The following is a 20,252-nucleotide window of genomic DNA, read 5'->3' as shown; positions in this document are numbered from 1 at the left end:
AAAAATACTATGATTTGTTAAACGTTTGAAGTAGGACTCTCATCCTCAGGCTCCCAAATCAAGGGGCAGTCGTAGCAGCAGGATGCTTTATTAAAGGTTAAATAGCAACAAATATGAACATTACATTTTTTACTTTCTGTTGCAGTTTAATTTTAAAATGCTCCTTTCCCTGGTATGATCTGCACTTGAACACAAATATTCAAAACTGAAACAATCCAAGTGGATGGAATAAAAAGTCTGTTTAAAGCTGGGACTGATTGATCTTGATAAGGAGCACTGATAAAATGTGTGTCGGACTGTGTGCGCGCTGCTGTAACAGCTTTGGTTGAGCTGCAAATATACTGCAGCGACTGAACTCACCGAGGACAGTAATTCCAAATTTTAAATGACTGTGGACTTGTTCAAAAAGCATTGCACCACCATTACCGACAACAACTTTAAAAATGATCGAGTCACAATTCAGAAATATTCTATGACTCTTACTGCATGAAGTGTAGAATACCTCGTCAAGGATCTTACGAGAGACATGGTTGCCTCACGACCCTGCAGATTACAGCATTGGCTCCCCAGATTCAAGATCACACATGGCCTGTCAGTCAAGAGATTTCGGGGCCGAAATTCACTTTGGCCCAAAATGACATGGATCTTCCCTTTATTGCAATGGATGCAGCGGCCTATCTGGAGAAATTCAGTTTCACGAACTCCCGCCCCCCCCCCCCCCCCCCCCCCCACAAGCATCATGGGGGCGGAGCAGAGTGGGCGTCACTAGCGGGGCAGAAGTGGAGGCGGGGTGTAGCGCTGCCACGTCAACACGTCTCACCACTTCAGTTAAAGGGGAGAGCCCGCTGTGAGCTCTGCATTCTTTTTCAGTTGGGCCACCAGGGAGGGTTTCGGCCGAGCCAACAGCCTGGCGTCCAAGAGGGGGGTGCCAGGCTGCCTGTTGGCGGACCGGCTGAGCCCGGGGGCATAATTGTCGGGCCGACCTGGTAGTCGGCTGACAAAAAAAATAAAATGGCGTTGCCGGCAGCGCTACCTCTTCTTTAAGTGCGGCCGCACCCCCAACCAACAAGGCCCAACAAGGAGTGCACAGACACAAAAAGCTGTTGGGGGCACCGAGCGGCGGCCGGGAGACTTTTGCAGGTGAATTTCCCTCCCGGGGTGGCTCAGTTACGGTGCGCACTCTGATGACGTCTGCAGGAGCGGGGCGGATCGTCACACCGCAGCAAGAAGCCCCGAGGTGAATTTAGTGAGCGTCGGCCAGACCGTCGCTTTCAGGTGGCCAGAGGCTTTATTGAGGCGCTGAATTTTGACCCCTTAGAATTTGTCAGTTAGTTGAGATTAGTTTTGTCTATTCTTCATTGAACCACTAGGTGGAGCCCTCCACGGTAGCATCCTTGCGTGACCTCCGAACGGTATGGACAGTGGTCAAGGAATGCTTAATACCTGATACTTACTCTCTGCTGCAGTAAAATGCAGGGAGGGCAAAGCCCTTTGCTACAAGCAAAGTCGGAAACTTTTAAAATTTCTTTACCTTTCATCCCGCCAGAGAAACCTCGCCAATTGGCAAACACCAGCAGTGGAAGTCCTTCTCGATTCAGGTCCTTAATGGCTTGAGCGGTTTTGAAGGCAGAGTCAGGAAACCACACTTGACCCGCTTGCTGGATTATCTGTTCACACAGACCACAAATGTATGATTGACCAGCAACTACATATTAAAAGGGCAAGACCCCACGTTTAAACAAAGTGAGGAAAGGAAAGGAAGGAAAGGGAGAAGGGTGGGGGAGGTGAGGGAATGGGTGAAAATTAATAAGATAAAAGATATATAAATAAATGTGTGGGAGTGCGGGAGTCTGGGAGTACATACACTGAGGAAAAGTGCTCATGGCTCCAATTGTTTGCTGGCTCTCTCAGGTTCCCTAACGCAGTCCGGGGGCAGCTCTCCAATGTGAGGAAGAGCCATCAGTGGATCGCTCTTGCACTGAAAAGATGGTTCAAAGAGACATTGGCAGATCATTCAGAGATGGTGTCCAGTTCTCTCATCTGGGGCAAAACAGCTTGACCGAGAAAAAGGGAGGAAATCTTCTCCTCTGCTAACAATAAGACAAGCCCAACGGCAAATTTAAAATTCTCAGTGCCAGCCCTGCTAGATGGAGGAACGGCAATCTCGAACTGAAATGTGGCACGTGTCTCTCAGCATTTTGGAGAAGCCATTTAAAAAAAAAAAAAAATCCTTATTAGCTACCCGATTCTCAGCCAGAGCAACTACAACCGAGCTCTGCACGGCTGGGCCAGGGGAAGGAAAATCAGCTGAAGTTCCCAATGTGTCCACCGACTCCCACCAGAAAGTGCATGACATTGAGCGAGGACAGCATCAGGTTCAGCAGTGACGTCTCTCATGGTAGATAGTCTGGCAACACCCACTGCCTCGGTCCACACATGGACACCTTGAGTGAGGTACCAGAACTCTGCAACTTAAAATAAACAGCATAAGTACGGTGTTTAGTTTACATTTTACGCAAATGTGTTCATTTGTGAACTCCTTCCTGGAAGAATCAAACCCTCAGGAGATTCTCTCATTATTTTTCATTTTCACAGTGGTTTAATCCAAATAATGACGATGGTGGGAATTTTAACCCTCAAACAGGTGGGATTTAAAAAATGTCAAACCTGAACTCAACCCGACCACTTCAGGTTTTAACGGAGGCCTGCCGCCCAGGCGGGTTGCTCATTTAAATATTATAATGAGGCTGTGACTTTAGGTGTAACCCTGGCCAGGCGGATTTCCCAGGCCTTGGGAAACCCGCAAACTAAAGGGAGGTGAGGACTGCTGGATTCAGCAGGTCAGTGCCTTCCCAGCACTGCTTGTGGGCCTGGAGGAGCAGGAGTGCTTCTCCTCGGCACACCAAGCTAACCTGCTTCACCCCCGATGCCCCCCCCAGCCCAGCTCACCCGATCCCTCCCCCCCACTGGCTGTAACCTGGTGCCGCAAACCTACCCGCCCGACAGGCCAGCCTGGAAACGGAGACAAAAAATGTTAATCGGGTCCTTCCGTTAAAGTCGGCAGAACCTGAGGGAAACCCGTTCTTCCCTAAACACCCCCCCATCCCCCGCAAAAATCCGGGCCAATTTGTGGGTACTGTACCAAATGATAGACACACTTTCGGAAGCCGCCTAGTATCTTGTACAATCAGGGATTAGCCAATAGATTATCCACCCTGCCTTCACAAAGACCACAAGAGGATAGAATTTGGTTTACGCCATTTCGGCGTGGACTCTACAGATCCTCTGCCGAAGTTACAGCATACTGTTTGGAGAACCCGCCATGGAATTACAGGCGAAACAGACCACCCCAGAATATCCAGTCTTTGCACTTCTTTCAGCTGCTGCTATTTTTGTTTAACCTTTACTTTCTACAATGCCTGTTTACTGCTCGGTCCCCATCCCCCAGTTCCATCACCGTCAGCAGCTTCTTCATACACTGTGTCCGTCTGGAACGCGCTCTCCCAACATCTCCACCGCGCCACCTCCCGACCTACTTTCAAAAGTCTCAAGACGTTTCTCTTCAACCGTGCTAAGCCGCTCCCTCAACCCCTCCCTCCATCACCTGCAAGCTGCCCGAAAATGTGTCTGTAGCTCCAGAGAAATGCTTGCTGTTGCTGTTCTCTGAACCCTTTCAAATTGTGGATCTCCATAAAAATGTAATTCCTTCTCACCAATTATCTCCAGTCATCATCTTTCCCCCTCCACAAAGGCATCGATACCTTTGCTGGGGAACAGATCCCCAAATGTAGATTTCCCTCCGATACCACACGCAGCAAGGGGACTAATATTCACGTGCAAGTCTTGAGAGTTGGCTAGCTATAGAATCGTGATGGGCATCACAGCCCAACCAATCCTGTTCTCAGTTGACGTTCACACTCACGCGCTTCCAACAAGTCACTGAATAGGAATCAGGGGCAACAATCCTGGGCAACTTTACCCCGCACCTCCCATATTACCCAGGGCCATTGAGATTCTCATTCACATGCCTGGCCTGAACTGTTATTAGCCCGGCTAGGAGAAAGCTCTGCACATGTCTAGTTTAAGGATTCATTATTAGACTGTGTGGATGGCAACACTGTTAAACCTAAGTGGTGTGAGACCATCTGCTCCAGGGAATCTCATTGATTCCGGAGTGCGGCTGTGCCTTACTGCAAGTGAGCGTTGCTGGGAATTGGAAAGCTTTTCACAGCGATGTCAAAGTTTCAGAATGAGACACATCCAGAATCTCTTCATATTATCGTAACTGACATTACTTCACAAAGCACCATAGGATTGCAAAATCAACAGCCAGGATAAGAGTACCATTTCCGTTTGTCACCATCAGTGCACCGGTCTTGGCTCAATGCTACCACTCTGCCTCAGAGTCAGAAGGCCGGGAGTTCACGCCCCACTCCAGGGATGTAAGCACTTCAGTGCAGTCCTGAGGGAATACTGCATTGTTGGAAGCCCCTTCTTCCCTCAAGTGAAGGCAAAAGATCCCATGGTACTATTCAAAGAAGAGCAGAGGAGTTCTAACCGGTGTTCTGGCCAATATCTATCCCAGAACCAACATTACTAAAACAGAATGGCCTAAAAATTGAATCAGGCAGCGTCCATTTCTCAGGCCAAAAATGGACAGGGAAGGGTCCAATATAGTGTGCGGCATGCGTGCTCATTCTGCACCAGTCGTCGAGGGCACCCGCCTGAAACTGGAGTTAGGCCCACTGCCTATATAAATTGGGGGTCCGATGATTATTTCAGGCCCATTTCCTGAAATGACTGGCGCCTGAGCACAGCAAGCACAAGTTGCCTTAAAGGGACTGCTGGAGGCTACCAACCAAAAGGTAAGTACTTTCCTGAATGCGGAGCTGAGAGGAGGAATATTCCTTCTGGCTCCATATTAAAAGGCAGGCCACCACTCCCAACCTCCTCCACCACCTTCCACACCAAACAACAAATTATGGTGGCTACAGCGTTGGCGTCCCCAACGACCAATCATCATCTTCTCGACCAGCGAAATGTCTCACGGGGGGCATGAGTCTCATCCTGATGATGCAAGAGGATCAATTCTGCGTGGTCCTCTTGCTGATGGGTTTAGGTGTGGTGGTTCCAGTTTGCTGCTGGATTGGGGCGTGAACCAATTTCTAGGCCATTATCTCATTGCTGCTTGTGGGATCTGGCTTTGTGCAAATTACCTGCTGCGTTTGCTTACATTACAACGCTGGCTACTCTTCAAAAGTACTTTATTGCTGTAAAGCGCTTTGGAACAGCCGGAGGTTTCAAAAAGTATATAAATGCAAATTCTTTCTTTATAAATCGAGTGATGGTTGCCTTAGTGCGGGTACCTGTCGGAGACTAGAACCTTTTTGCACTTGAGCTATAATGCCTCCTTTTATTGATCTCTGGTCCAAAGCTGGTTACATTTGTAAAGTTTGCAGAGACCTGAAGAGGCAGTCAGCTCTCTGCCATCATTAAATTCTGCTCTCCACGGTTTGTGAAGCGCTACCTCCTCAAATGCGATGTCCAGTCATTTCAGCAACTTTCCATCCCGGTTATACTGCAGTTTTTGCGTCATCTCATCGACGTAACAGCTATAATATAACCGAGGCCTGCGGAAAATCCCGAATACAAACTTGCCGATTTCTCCAGGAATGCACTGCGCAGAGCTCAGCAAGGCCTACCTTTGCTTCTGAATCCAGGTTTGCAGGGTCTGCCGGGATTGATAACTCTACCGTCCTGGTTTCCACAGCAACCACTCCTACCGGTATTCCTCCCAATCTGAAATAGGCAGGGAAAAGAATGGGTTTCGTCTCATTTGATGTATTTTGTTTCAAATATAAAAAAAACAAACCTGTACAGATGATCCAGAGATGTTTGGCAAGGTGGCTGCCAGGTACAGCTGTGCAATATTTTTACATAGTTTTGTGTTTTTATACAAGTAGGAAGGAGGGCTTCAGAGTCTTGCTCAAGACAGACGGGTTGGACCTCATCAGAGCTGGGACCAATGTCCTCGCGAGGAGGTTAACAAGTGCTGTGGGGGAGGGTTTAAAATAATTTGGCAGTGGGCTGGGCACCAGGATGAAACATTTGAGAGGAGAAACAAGGTGCTCAGAGGACTGGGAGACATGAATAGCATTAGATTACAGAATAGTTTGGAAATAGGAGGGATCCAGCAGTGGGCAAATGTGAGGCAGTCTAAGATGGGTTTGGATTGCATGTGCGTAAATGCACGTAGCGGGGAAATAAGGCTGATGAGCTGCAGGCACAAGTCCCCACATAGGACTGTGATATAGTGGCAATAACAGAGACTTGGCTCAAACTGGGGAGGATTGGGAACTTAATATTCCTGGTTACAAAGTATTCAGGAGAGAGAGAGAAGGGGGAAAAAAAAGCAGTTGGGGTGGTAGCATTGAAGAGAGAGACTTTTTAGCACTGGAAAGGGATGATGTAGTTGAGGGGTCAAAGACAGATGCTGTACCTGCATGTTAACTTTCAGTGATTTGTGTACAATTACAATACAGGGTATTACACTACTATATATTAGGCCACCAAACAGTGGGATGAAGATAGAAGAGCTGATTTGCAGTCAAATTACAGAAAGATACAATAACTGTGGTATAGTGATAAAATGGGGCCCAATATACTGCAGGATAGTAACAGTATATAGGGCAAAGGGGGGGAATTCTTGAAATGACTGCAAGAGAACTTTCTTGATCAGTGTGTTTCCAGCCCAACAAGGGAGGAAGCAGTTCTGGATCTAGTTTTGGGGAATGAAATAGGGCAACTGTTTCAGTCGGGGAGCATTTGGGTAACAGTGATCATATCATCAGGTTTAAAATAGTTACAAAAAAGGACAAGGAACAATCGAGTGTAAAACTGGAGGAAATCACATTTCAGTGAGTTAAAAAAAGGATCTGGCCCAGGTGGACTGGGATCAAAAATTGGTAGGTAAAACAGTAATTGAACAATGGGAGGCCTTCAAAGAGGAGGTAGCTCAGGTACTGAGTAGACACATTCCCACGAGGAGGGAAAGGAATGGCATCCAAAGCTAGAGCCTCCTGGATGAGTTAAGATATAGAGATTAAAATGAAACAGAAAAAGGCGGCTAATGACAACTGTAAGGTTCATAATACGGTAGAGAAACAAGCTGAATATAAAAACAGAGCAGATCTTAAAAAAAAGGAGGGGGGTCCGGAGAGAGTGTATGAGAATAGATTAGCGGCTAACATGAAAGGCAGCCAAAGACTTTTATAAACATATAAATAATAAAAGGGTAGTCAAAAGAAGGATGAGGGACCAAAAAGGAGATGATCTTGTAGAGACAGAGGGCATAGCTGAGGTACTAAATAAGTACTTTGCATCTGTCTTCACTAGAGAAGAGAATGCTGCCAATGTAGCAGTGCAGAAGGAGCTGGTAGCGACATTAGATAGGCTAAAATAGATAGAGGGTGTCCTTAAAAGGTCGGCAGTATTCAAGTAGAAAAGTAATCTGATGGGATGCATCTTGGGTTACTGAGAAAGCAAGGGTGAAAATTGCGGCGGTGCTGGCCACAACCTTCCAATCCTCCTTAGATATGGGGGCATTGCCAGAGGGCTGGACGATTGCAAATGTTGCATCCCTATTCAAAAGAGGGAAGGGGGATAAATACACCAATTATAGGCCAGTCAGCCAGTGGGGAAACTTTTACAGACATTAATTCGGGACAAAATTAACTGGCATTTGGAAAAGTATGGGTTAATTAATGAAAGTCCGCATGGGATTGTTAAAGGCACATCGTCTTTAACTAACTTGAGTGAGTTTTTTGATGAAATAACGGAGAGGGTTGATGAGGGTAGTGCGGTTGATGTTGTGTATATGGACTTTCAAAAAGGCGTTTGATGAAGTACCATATTGCGGACTTCTAAGCAAAATTAAAGCCCATGGGATTAAAGGGACAGTGGCAGCATGGAGACAAAACTGGCTAAGGGACAGAAAGCAGAGAGTAGTGGTGAACGGCTGTTTTTCGGACTGGAGGAATGCATACACTGCTGTTCCCCAGGGGTTGGTATTAGGGCCACTGCTCTGTGATATATATTAATGACCTGGACTTGGACATAAAGGGCATAAAATCAAAGTTAAGATTTAAGGTGATAGGTAAAAGAACTATAGAGGCAATATGAGGATTTTTTTTTTTTTTAAACGCAGTAAGTTGAAGTCTGGAATGCACTGCCTGAAAGAGTGGTGGAAGCAGATTCAATACTAACTTTCAAGATGGAATTAGATAAATACTTGAAGGGAAAAAAGTTACAGGTCTATGTTGACAGAGCTGGGGAGTCGGGTCTAATTGGATAGCTCTTTCAGAGAAATGGCACAGACGCGATGGGCCAAATGGCCTCCTTCTGTGCTGTATCATTTTAGGATTCTATGATGAAGTACTTTCATTATACGAGCTGAAAAATAACATTTAGAGTCACATACACCTTAGATTAAGCCACATTGATTCAAACTTCCAAAATTTAATAATATTTTATTTGGAGCAAAAGAGCCCAACAGCTATTCTGATGTGAGATTTTCAAACGAGAGACTGCTTTGAAGGCCAATCACAGTCAGCATTCACCTTCAGGCCTTTCCCAGACTAAACAACAACTTGCATTTATATTTATACAGTGCATTTAATATAACAATACATCCCAAAGCACATCGCCAAGGCAGAAACAAACAGCAAGAATTAAAGGGAGAGGAGCCTGAAAATGATAGGGTTTGAGAAGGTTTTTGAAAGTGAGAGAGGGAGCAATGCATAGAACCAGGGAGAAGAGATGGGGAAGCACTTACTTCCAACAGAGCTCAAGGCTTTGGTATTGACACCGCCTGTGGAGAGGACCGTGGTATGGTCCATCCAATTTAGGGCTACTTAAAAGAGACAATTCTGATGGGAGCAGAAAATGTCTGCCAATTAGACCTTATAATATATACTTTGACACAGCATTCGCTTGTAATTAGCTGCAGATTATTTATTGGCATTACAACCAGGTGGTGCCCTTGCATGAATGTCATCCACCATCAAAGCGTGAAATACATGAACAGCCAACCTGCAAACTGACACAGACTGACCAAAAAGAACTGTCCTGCATTCCTGACCCCACATAAAATAGGGGCGAGAGAAACTCTTTATAAAAAAAAAAAATATATATATATAATATATATATATATATATATAAGGATTTTGAGGAGTAAAATTGTCAAGATGCTCACTTTGAATCGCACCACTTACAGGGCTGAGTTAGTCACTGCGCACTAGCAAATCCATCCATCATACAGCGAGTTTCATCAGAACCCGATTCACAGACTATGCACCACCCGCTGACTGCAGCACTGACTGTGCAACAAAAGCAAAGTCAGAAACAATGTTAAAATTGCAGTATAAAGTATTAGAATATAGCAGGATAAAATGAGCTCTCCTCCTTCTTTAATCATCTTGTGATTTAAACAGGAAAGAAACTTTTTTTTGGCCAAACAAGTGGATATTTTCAGTGCAGAGGCAGCGGTTCTGAACAGAATATTCAGGAGCTGTACAAGTGACTGGAGAAACTTGCGCAGATTGTTGAGCACATCAATTTTAAACATTCATTTTGTTTGCGATGTGTGTTTTAAGCTTGGCCTGATAAAGGCTTTTAAACTAAAACAATGTTTGCATTCCTGGCGTCAAGTTGCAGTTTCTTTTCAATCAACTTTAAGAAATAAGAACATAAGAATTAGGAACAGGAGTAGGCCATCTAGCCCCTCGAGCCTGCTCCGCCATTCAATAAGATCATGGCTGATCTGGTTGTGGACTCAGCTCCACCTACCCGCCCTCTCCCCGTAACCCTTAATTCCCTTATTGCTTAAAAATCTATCTATCTTTGACTTGAAAACATTCAATGAGCCAGCCTCAACTGCTTCCTTGGGCAGAGAATTCCACAGATTCACAACCCTCTGGGAGAAGAAATTCTTTCTCAACTCGGTTTTAAATTGGCTCCTCCGTATTTTGAGGCTGTGCCCCCTAGTTCTAGTCTCCCCCACCAATGGAAACAACCTCTCTGCCTCTATCTTGTCTATCCCTTTCATGATTTTAAATGTTTCTATAAGATCACCCCTCATCCTTCTGGACTCCAACGAGTAAAGACCCAGTCTACTCAATCTATCATAAGGTAACCCCCTCATTTCTCGAATCAGCCTAGTGAATCGTCTCTGTACCCCTTCCAAAGCTAGTATATCCTTCCTTAAGTAAGGTGACCAAAACTGCACGCAGTACTCCAGGTGCGGCCTTACCAATACCTTATACAGTTGCAGCAACACCTCCCTGCTTTTGAACTCCATCCCTCTCGCAATGAAGGCCAACATTCCATTTGCCTTCCTGATTACCTGCTGCACCTGCAAACTAACCTTTGGGATTCATGCACAAGTCGGGTGGCACAGTTTAATGTTTTTATGTTTTCACAGGTGAACTCAAAAGAGTTTCATGCACAAGGACCCCCCAGGTCCCTCTGCACCGCAGCATGTTGTAATTTCTCCCCATTCAAATAATATTTTACTGTTTTTTTTTCCCCCCCAAGGTGGATGACCTCACACTTTCCGACATTGTATTCCATCTGCCAAACCTTAGCCCATTCGCTTAACCTATCCAAATCTCCTTGCAGCCTGTCCGAGTCCTCTACACAACCCGCTTTCCCACTAATCTTAGTGTCATCTGCAAATTTTGTTGCACTACACTCTGTCCCCTCTTCTAGGTCATCTATATATATTGTAAACAGTTGTGGTCCCAGTACTGATCCCTGTGGCACACCACTAACCACTGATTTCCAACCGGAAAAGGACCCATTTATCCCGACTCTCTGCTTTCTGTTCGCCAGCCAATTCTCTATCCATGCTAATACATTTCCTCTGACTCCGCGTACCTTTATCTTCTGCAGTAACCTTTTGTGTGGCACCTTATCGAATGCCTTTTGGAAATCTAAATACACCACATCCATCGGTACACCTCTATCCACCATGCTCATTATATCCTCAAAGAATTCCAGTAAGTTAGTTAAACATGATTTCCCTTTCATGAATCCATGCTGCGTCTGCTTGATTGCACTATTCCTATCCAGATGTCCGGCTATTTCTTCCTTAATGATAGTTTCAAGCATTTCCCCCACTACAGATGTTAAACTAACCGGCCCATAGTTACCTGCCTTTTGCCTGCCCCCTTTTTTTTTTTAAAAAACAGAGGCGTGACATTAGCTGCTCTCCAATCCGCTGGTACCTCCCCAGAGTCCAGAAAATTTTGGTCGATTATAACAAATGCATCTGCTATAGGATGTTTTCTTATTGGTGTACTAGTCGATCTCCCGTGACCTTATACACTAAGTGTAGTCTAGTCTTCAGGTGCAGCAGGGTCAGAGGGTAAGGGTTAATCAGATCAGGGTACACAGATGTAATTCAGTCACCTTTTTAAAGTCATACATTCTGTCCTTTAATTTTACATTTCCATTATAAATTCCTTTGTCCACATTACAATGGAAACGGCCTATGTAAATGTATCGCTCTGTAATTACAGAGAAGTTATGTTAAACTTATATCGAACCTTGGTTGACCACACTTGGGAGTACTGTGTACAAGTCTGGTCTCCATATTATAAGAAGCATATAAAGGCACTGGAGAAGGTACAAAAAAGATTTACAAGGATGATATCAGAACTAAGGAGGTTATACTCATCAGGAAAGGCTGAACAGGCTGGGGTTCTTTTCTCTAGAAAAGACAAGGCGGAGGGGTGACCTAATAGAAGTCTTTAAAATTATGAAGGGGTTTGATAAGGTAAATGTAGTGAAGATATTTCACGTATGGGGGCGGGGGGGAAGGGCGGAGAGAGAGATCAAAACCAGAGGCCATAAATAAATCCAATAGGGAATTCAGGAGAAACTTCTTTCCCCAGAGAGTGGTTCGAAGTGGAACTCGCTACCACATGGAGTGGTTCAGGAAAATAGCATCGAGGCATTTAAGGGGAAGTTAGATAAACAGGAGGGAGAAAGGAATAGAAGAATATGGTGATACGGTTAGATGAAGAGGCTCATGGGGAGCATAAACGCTGGCATAGACCAGTTGCGCCGAATTGGCCGGTTTGTGTCCTGTAAATTCCATGTAACAACTTACATTTGTATAGCAGCTTTAATGTACAAAATGGCCCAAGGCACTTCACAGATTAGCAGAGCAGTTATAAGTTCCTGCTGGAGCTGTGGAATCTACCCCATAATGTAAAACAGGGTACATTTCGCAGTACCAGGAGTTATGATATTACAGCAGGACTTCTAGTGAAGCTGCTCTGTAATACAGAGAACAAAAAGCTGACTAATAGACCAGAAAAATGAGGTCATATATAGGTGACAGGCTACAAGAGCAGGGACGGAGGGAGAAAAACAATTAATGCAATAAAAGTGATTCTATAACTTGACATGATGAGCCTTCACAATGCCCCATAGAAATGCATTAGAATGCATCACAGCATTAGGTACTGCTCATAGAAGTCAACCACCCATACTTAAAACATAAATTTGAAAAAGAGAATATTTACAAACCAAAATCTTTTATGCACTTAAAATGCAGACTTTATTCAAGTCCATGTCACTGTATGAACAGTAGAGCCTGTGGCTACCAGGTTATTTATTGAGTGAGATAGACTCTCCACAGGCACCAGTGTGATGGGATATTGATACACCTCAAGGTCCCGACTGGACACAGCACACTCATGACTTGGCCACTCGTGCGTAATGCACTCACTTCCATTTTGTGCAAATATAAAACCACTCAACAGCAGCGGGGTATTCTCTATATAAAATTACCAAAATAATCCCGTTAAAGAAAGCATTGACAAGATCCTGGCAATCATTCAAAACAATGCTCTAAAGCAGACAACGGGCAGAAATCCCTGATCACTACATGGAGAAATCAATTCAAGTGTTTGTCAAACATACACACAGATTTATTAAAGCAGTCAAAAATGTATAATAAACACCACGTCATATATATTCAGCAGAGTTCTGTTTTATGCAGATAGATCAGTCTGGACACAAAATGTGCAGCTGACCAGCCTTGTATATGTGACAGAGCTTACCCGATAGCGTAGTGGGTAAATGTACGCCATGGTCTGGTACTCATCTGTTAGCAGGAAGGTGCCAGGTTCATTCCTTGGGAAGTGTTGACTTAGCTGGTCTCAGCTCGGGTGATTGGGAGGGTGACAAAATTGGCCTCAACATCAATTGGCTAACAAAGGGAAAAAATGAGCCAGGGTCTCCCCTTCTGATTGCTCTCCAGCAATTCCTGGTTGAAAGTCCATATGTAGACATTAGGTGTGTGCAACATAGGGGCCTGCGCCAAGCCCCATGCCCAATGAAACTATAGCCAGGATGAAGCAGCCCTTTCAACTGACATGGGGAGGAAATTGGAGGAAGAGGTAACATAATAGAGGGAGAGTTGCGATTCGCTGGGGTTATAGGTCAACATGGTCATCTGGAGCTGTGCTTGATTACCTTGAGTTGGAAAAGAATTTCCCAGCGTTTCCCTGGCTGCAGGTTTCTCCCTTGAGTTCTTGTTTGCTTCTCAATGAGTGTTGTTAATGAGTGGATGAGAGGTGTGCAGGGTTACCTTATGTCTGGAAGGGGCAGTCTTAGGCTTGATGGGCAAAACCAAAGAAAAGATCTCCCCTCAACCCGCAGATATTTGTGGATAGCAATTTGCTGTGCATTGACCCTATTTAAGGCAAATGTTTTGTTCGATAAAGAAACTCCTGAAAATCATAGGAGCAGTTGTGGTGTCTCTCAAGCCAATGTATTGCTGCATAGGTGTCTATCTCCCCTTCCTTTCCATGTTCTGCATGTTGGCATTTCTCCCCGTGCCAGCTTGGTCCACCCATTCAGCATCCAACTTTGCCTGCTGATTATGCTGACATTACACTCTCTCCAACTCGGGGACTGCAACCTGCCCCATGGAATTTTTATCCAGCTGTGCAGGAAAGCGAGTGGCTAAGTGGAGAAATTTAAGGAATGTTGTGCCGGTGAAAACAAATCATAAGACTTGAATTTATAAAGCGTCTTTCACGATCACCGGACGTCCCAAAGCGCGTTATAGCCAATTAAGTACTTTTTGAAGTGTAGTCACGGTTGTAACGTAGGAAATGTGGCAGCCAATTTTCGCACAGCAAGCTCCCACAAACAGCAATGTGATAATGACCAGATAATTTTAGTGACGTTGGGATGAGGGATAAATATTGGCCAGGACACTGGGGATAACTCACCCGCTCTTCTTCAAGGGATCTTTTATGTCCACCCGAGAGAGCAGACAGGGCCATAGTTTAACATCTCATCCAAAAGACAGCACCTCCGACAGTGCAGAACTCCCTCGGTACTGCACTGCCACAGACTGCTCCCGAGTTAGTGAAAGCTCTGCCCTCTGCAGCCCATGCTCCCTGCTGTATTTTTAAAATAAAGTAAATCCATGCACAGAACAAAGCAAACATTAACTACAGTTTTTGGAATGCACCATGAAACACTGCCCCTTAACTTAAAATATGCAATAATCCCACTTTAAGACACCACAACCACACTTTGAAGCCCCTGTCCCAAGGTTTCTGAATAGACTCGCCAACTGGTTTGCAAATATCTAATTTTTAATCTTCATTATTTTAATGTGTCAGATTAGGGCAATTTTACATTATAAGTACTGAAATGGTAGGAATAACTATTTATCCAAATTGTTTAAAAGCATTGGCAAAACAGGCCGGAGCAGGACTGTGCTCTTTAGTGAACAAACTATTACTGCATACAAGAGAACACAAAGTAAAAGCACACAGTTATCAGGAGGGCCAATTTCCTACAGCTTCAGTGAGTTTTCTGAAGTGGTCATAGCTCTGCTCATTAACAATTTTTTCACACAATATTTGGTGCTTTGCTATTGAATCTCAGTGAGGCAAATAGGCACTTTGGGCACTGTCTAAATTTTACAAAGCATTTAAGATCAGCTTCGCTCCCCCCCCGCCCCCCCCCCCCCTAGCCCCCACAACAAACACATACTTCTTTCCCCCAAGAAAGATAATAACATATAAGTGCTCAAAGCCATTTTGTTTTTCTTCCCATTTCTGCATGTTTGCTGTTGCCTCATTTAAGCACACATCCACTCAAGCACTTTAGAGTGCTGTGTCATTGAAAACATCTGGGTAATTGCCATCATTTCATCATGACAAACAAAAGGAAAGCCATTTAACTGTCTCTAGAAGAGTGTCAGCCAAAAGAGGCAAGAAATGAATTGGATAAAATGCTGATGGTCTGGGGCGGGGGGTGGGTGAAATACAAGAGCTCCACTGTGACACGGCCCTTTATATCACACTGCTGCCACAGACAACAGGCCCGATATTGGCTGCAGCGGGAGTGAGGACAACACAACTTGTATTTATATAGCGCCTTTAGCGCAGTAAAACTTCCCAAGGTGCTTCCAGGAGTGTTAAAAACATTTTGGCATCGAGCCACATAAGGAGAAATTAGGGCAGATGACCAAAAGCTTGATCAAAGAGGTAGGTTTTAAGGAGCGTCTTAAATGAGGAAAGAGAGGTAGAGAGGTTTAGGCAGGGAACTCCAGAGCTTAGGATGCAGGCAGCTGAAGGCACGGCCACCAATGGTTGAGTGATTATAATCAGGGATGCTAAAGAGGACAGAAGTAGAGGAGCGCAGATATCTCGCCGGGGGCAGTCCACCTAAGCAGGTGGGTTTAAATGTCAGCTGTGGTTCAGTGGACAGCACAGCCACCTCTGAGTCAGAAGGTTGTGGATTCAAGTCCCACTCCAGGAACTTGAGCACATAAATCTATGCTGACTTTCCAGTGCAGTGCTGAGGGAGTGCTGCACTGTCAGAGGTGCTGTTAATCCGAGGTCCCATCTGCTCTCTCAGATGGATGGAAAAGATCCCATGGCATTATTTCAAAGAAGAGCAGGGAAGTTATCCCTGGTGCCCTGGGGCCAATATTTATCCCTCATCCCAACATAACAAAAACAGATTATCTGGTCATTATCACATTGCTGTTTGTGGGAGTTTGCTGTGCGCAAATTGACTGTAGCAATTCCCACATTACACCAGTGACTACACTTCAAAAGTACTTCATTGGCTGTAAAATGCTTTGGGATGTCCGGTGGTCATGAAAGGTGCGAAATAATTGCAACGTTTTTCTTTCTTAAGCCAACCTGTGGCATGAAACACAAATACTGCCAGTGGCAGGGAAGCCTGCCAGCCATTTTCTTCCGTGATGGAGGATCACACATACAAAACGTTAACCGAGCTTTCTCTTTTAGATACCGATTGCGCTGCTGCATGTTGCCAGACGTTTCTCATAGAATCATAGAAAGTTACAGCATGGAAGGAGGCCATTTCAGCGCATCGTGTCCGTGCCGGTTTCTAGTTTTACTTACGACTTCCAGCATTTGTGGATTTTCTTTTTGCCTTCTCCGAAATCCAGCTTGCTTCAACTACTTCTACATCGGAATGGGTTGGAATCATAGAAACACAGAAAATAGGTGCAGGAGTAGGCCATTCGGCCCTTCGAGCCTGCACCACCATTCAATATGATCATGGCTGATCATGCAACTTCAGTACCCCATTCCTGCTTTCTCTCCATACCCCTTAATCCATAAGGGCCACATCTAACTCCCTTTTGAATATATCTAACGAACTGGCCTCAACAACTTTCTGTGGTAGAGAATTCCACAGGTTCACAATTCTCTGAGTGAAGAAGCTTCTCCTCATCTCAGTCCTAAATGGCTTACCCCTTATCCTTAGACTGTGACCCCTGGTTCTGGACTTCCCCAACATTGGGAACATTCTTCCTGCATCTAACCTGTCCAATTCTGTCAGAATTTTATATGTTTCTATGAGATCCCCTCTCATTCTTCTAAATTCCATTGACGATAAGCCTAGTCGATCCAGTCTTTCTTCATATGTCAGTCCTGCCATCCTGGGAATCAGTCTGGTGAACCTTCGCTGCACTCCAACAACAAGAATGTCCTTCCTCAGATTAGGAGACCAAAACTGTACACAATATTCAAGGTATGGCCTCACCAAGGCCCTGTACAACTGCAGTAAGACCTCCCTGCTCCTATACTCAAATCCTCTCGCTATGAAGGCCAACATACCATTTGCCTTCTTCACCCTCTGCTGTACCTGCATGCCAACTTTCAATGACTGATGTACCATGACACCCAGGTCTCGTTGCACCTCCCCTTTTACTAATCTGTCACCATTCAGATAATATTCTGCCTTCCTGTTTTTGTCACCAAAGTGAATAACCTCACATTTATCTACATTATACTGCATCTGCCATGAATTTTCCCACTCACCTAACCAGTCCAAGTCACCCTGCAGCCTCTTAGCATCCTCCTCACAGCTCACACTGCCACCCAGCTTAGTGTCATCTGCAAACTTAGAGATATTACATTCAATTCCTTCATCTAAATCATTAATGTATATTGTAAATAGCTGGCATCCCAGCAATGAACCTTGTGGTACCCCACTATTCACTGCCTGCCATTCTGAAAAGGACCCGTTTATTCCTACTCTTTCTTTCCTGTCTGCCAACAAGTTCTCTATCCATGTCAATACATTACCCCCAATGCCATGTGCTTTAATTTTGCACACTAATCGCTTTTGTGGGACCTTATCAAAAGCCTTTTGAAAGTCCAAATACAACACATCCACTGGTTCTCCCTTGTCCACTCTACGAGTTACATCCTCAAATAATTCTAGAAGATTTATCAAGCATGATTTCCCTTTCATAAATCCATGCCGACTTGGACCGATCCTGTCACTGCTTTCCAAATGCGCTATTACATCTTTAATAACTGATTCCAACATTTTCCCCACTACCGATGTCAGGCTAACCGGTCTATAATTCCCTGTTTTCTCTCCCTCCTTTTTTAAAAAAGTGGGGTTACATTAGCTACCCTCCAATCCATAGGAACTGATCCAGAATCTATAGAATGTTGGAAAATGACCACCAATGCATCCACTATTTCTAGGGCCACTTCCTTAAGTACTCTCGGATGCAGACTATCGACCTTCAATCCCATCAATTTCCCGAACACAATTTCCTGACTAATATAGGATTTCCTTCGGTTCCTCCTTCTTGCTAGACCCTCGGTCCCCTACTATTTCCGGAAGGTTATGTGTGTCATCCTTAGTGAAGACAGAACCCTTTGTTCCCCATTTTCAATTCACCTGATTCTGACTGCAAGGGACCTACATTTGTCTTCACTAATCGTTTTTTCTTCACCTATCTATAGAAGCTTTTGCAGTCAGTTTTTATGTTCCCAGCAGACTTACTCTCACTCTATTTTCCCCCTCCTAATTAAACCCTTTGTCCTCCTCTGCTGGATTCTAAATTTCTCCCAGTCCTCAGGTTTGCTGCTTTTTCTGGCCAATTTATATGCTTCTTCCTTGGATTTAACACTATCCCTTAATTTCCCTTGTTAGCCACGGTTGAGCCACCTTCCCCATTTTATTTTTACGCTAGACAGGGATGTACAATTGTTGAAGGTTCTCCATGGGATCTTTAAATGTCTGCCATTGCCTATCCACCGTCAACCCTTTAAGTATCATTCATCAGTCTGTCCCAGCCAATTCATGTCTCATACCATCAAAGTTACTTTTCTTTAAGTTCAGGACCCTAGTCTCTGAATTAACTGTGTCACTCTCCATCTTAATGAAGAATTCTACCATATTATGGTCACTCTTCCCCAAGGGGCCTCGCACAACAAGATTGCTAATTAATCCTCTCTCGTTACACAACACCCAGTAATAACAAACAACCCGCCCACGGATTTGTAGGAAATCCTTCCTATTGTTATTTTAACAGGGATGAGAAGCTTCAGTTATCTGGAAAAGCTGAGATTGTTCTCCTGAGAACACAGAAGGTTAAGGGGAGATTTAATAGAGACGCTCCAAATAATCAGGGGCTTTATAGGAATAAACTGTTGCCACTGGCAGAAGGGTCAGTAAACAAAGGCCACAGATTTAAGGTCATTGGCAAAAAAGCGAGGGGGAGATGGTGATTTGTTTTCCCTACTCAGCAAGTGATGATGATCTGGAATGCAGTGCCTGAAAAGTTGGTAGAAACTGATTCAATAGTGACTTTCAAAATGGAATTGGATCTCTACTTAAAAAGGAAAAATGTGTAGGGCTAGGGAAAGAGCAGGGGATTGGGACTCATTCGTAGCTCCTTCAGGAGAGCTGGCGCAGGCACGGTGATGCGAGGTATGATTCTATGAAGTTAATACCTTTGTTAAATAGCGGACAAAGGAATTTCATTAACACTAACTTGCCTTTTGCTGCCATCACACCGTATGATTTCAATGCAGAAAATTCCACTTTCAGACTGGGTACTGTGCAAATACCAAGAGCTGCCATGGCCTGTCTTGGGGAGATCGCTAACGAGCAGTGTGACGTTATCGGATAACAAAAGGCTACCCTAAGTAGTAAACTGCTGCTTCCAGTGCGTGGGAAAACATTCCTCCCAAAATATATTTTTAGCTGCGTGGATGAAACGATAATAATGAATCAGAGCTGGAACGCAAGCATTTGAGTTTGTATATATTTAAACAGAGGCTGTTTGCAATGTGAGCAAACGTTTAAATTCTGATCTGCTGGATATAATTTATTATGCAGTATTAGCTTATGGTTAATCTCACAGCGTAAAACTCATGATATCCACCAGTCCAGTATTAAAATAAAATTCCAGTTGGTTTTTCCTTTTCTCCTCTTTTAGGCCTCCCTAAATCCTTTCGTTAGGCTGAGGGAAAGTTTCTAGGAAATATGCAGGAATGGACCAGGGTGGCTAATTCTCCAATTCTCCCACCTGTAAGGAAGAGCTAACTTTGTCCACCACCATCCAAGCTCCCATCACCGAGACCAGGAATTCAATCATCGGGGAACCGCAGGCAACCCTTGTCCTAGCACTCTGATTGTGTGCGGATCTTTGGTGTGCTCGCGCTCTGGACCACCTGTTGTTAATCAATTTCCAACAAATCTCAATGATTTGGTTCAAATCAAGGGGATGGGAAGTGATCTTTGCTGACTGTAAAGATTCTATATCAAATGAGTTTGTGAAGGCGCAGCCTACTGCTGATGGGCATACACCACAAAATTTCCCCCAATTGGGTTGAATCTGGGAAATGGAAAAACCATGAAGTGCAGTAGGCGGG

At 44.5% G+C, this 20,252-nt stretch overlaps 1 protein-coding gene across 4 annotated transcripts in view; it reads right to left on the bottom strand.

Annotated features, from left to right (window-relative positions):
* Positions 1 to 20,252, bottom strand: part of acaca (acetyl-CoA carboxylase alpha) — a 272,671-nt gene that overhangs the window by 39,904 nt on the left and 212,515 nt on the right. For all 4 annotated transcript variants that reach the window (XM_070857142.1, XM_070857145.1, XM_070857143.1 and 1 more), the window contains exons 48-49: positions 5,703 to 5,799; positions 1,532 to 1,667 (exon numbers count right to left, since the gene is read on the bottom strand). In XM_070857142.1, coding sequence (XP_070713243.1) covers positions 1,532 to 1,667; positions 5,703 to 5,799 — 233 coding nt within the window. The remainder of the gene's footprint in view (positions 1 to 1,531; positions 1,668 to 5,702; positions 5,800 to 20,252) is intronic.

This window comes from Pristiophorus japonicus, chromosome 16 (assembly GCF_044704955.1).
Source record: "Pristiophorus japonicus isolate sPriJap1 chromosome 16, sPriJap1.hap1, whole genome shotgun sequence".
Taxonomy (NCBI): Eukaryota; Metazoa; Chordata; class Chondrichthyes; family Pristiophoridae; genus Pristiophorus; species Pristiophorus japonicus.
Note: the sequence above shows the minus strand (reverse complement) of the source record. Positions and strands in the feature narration are given on the sequence as shown.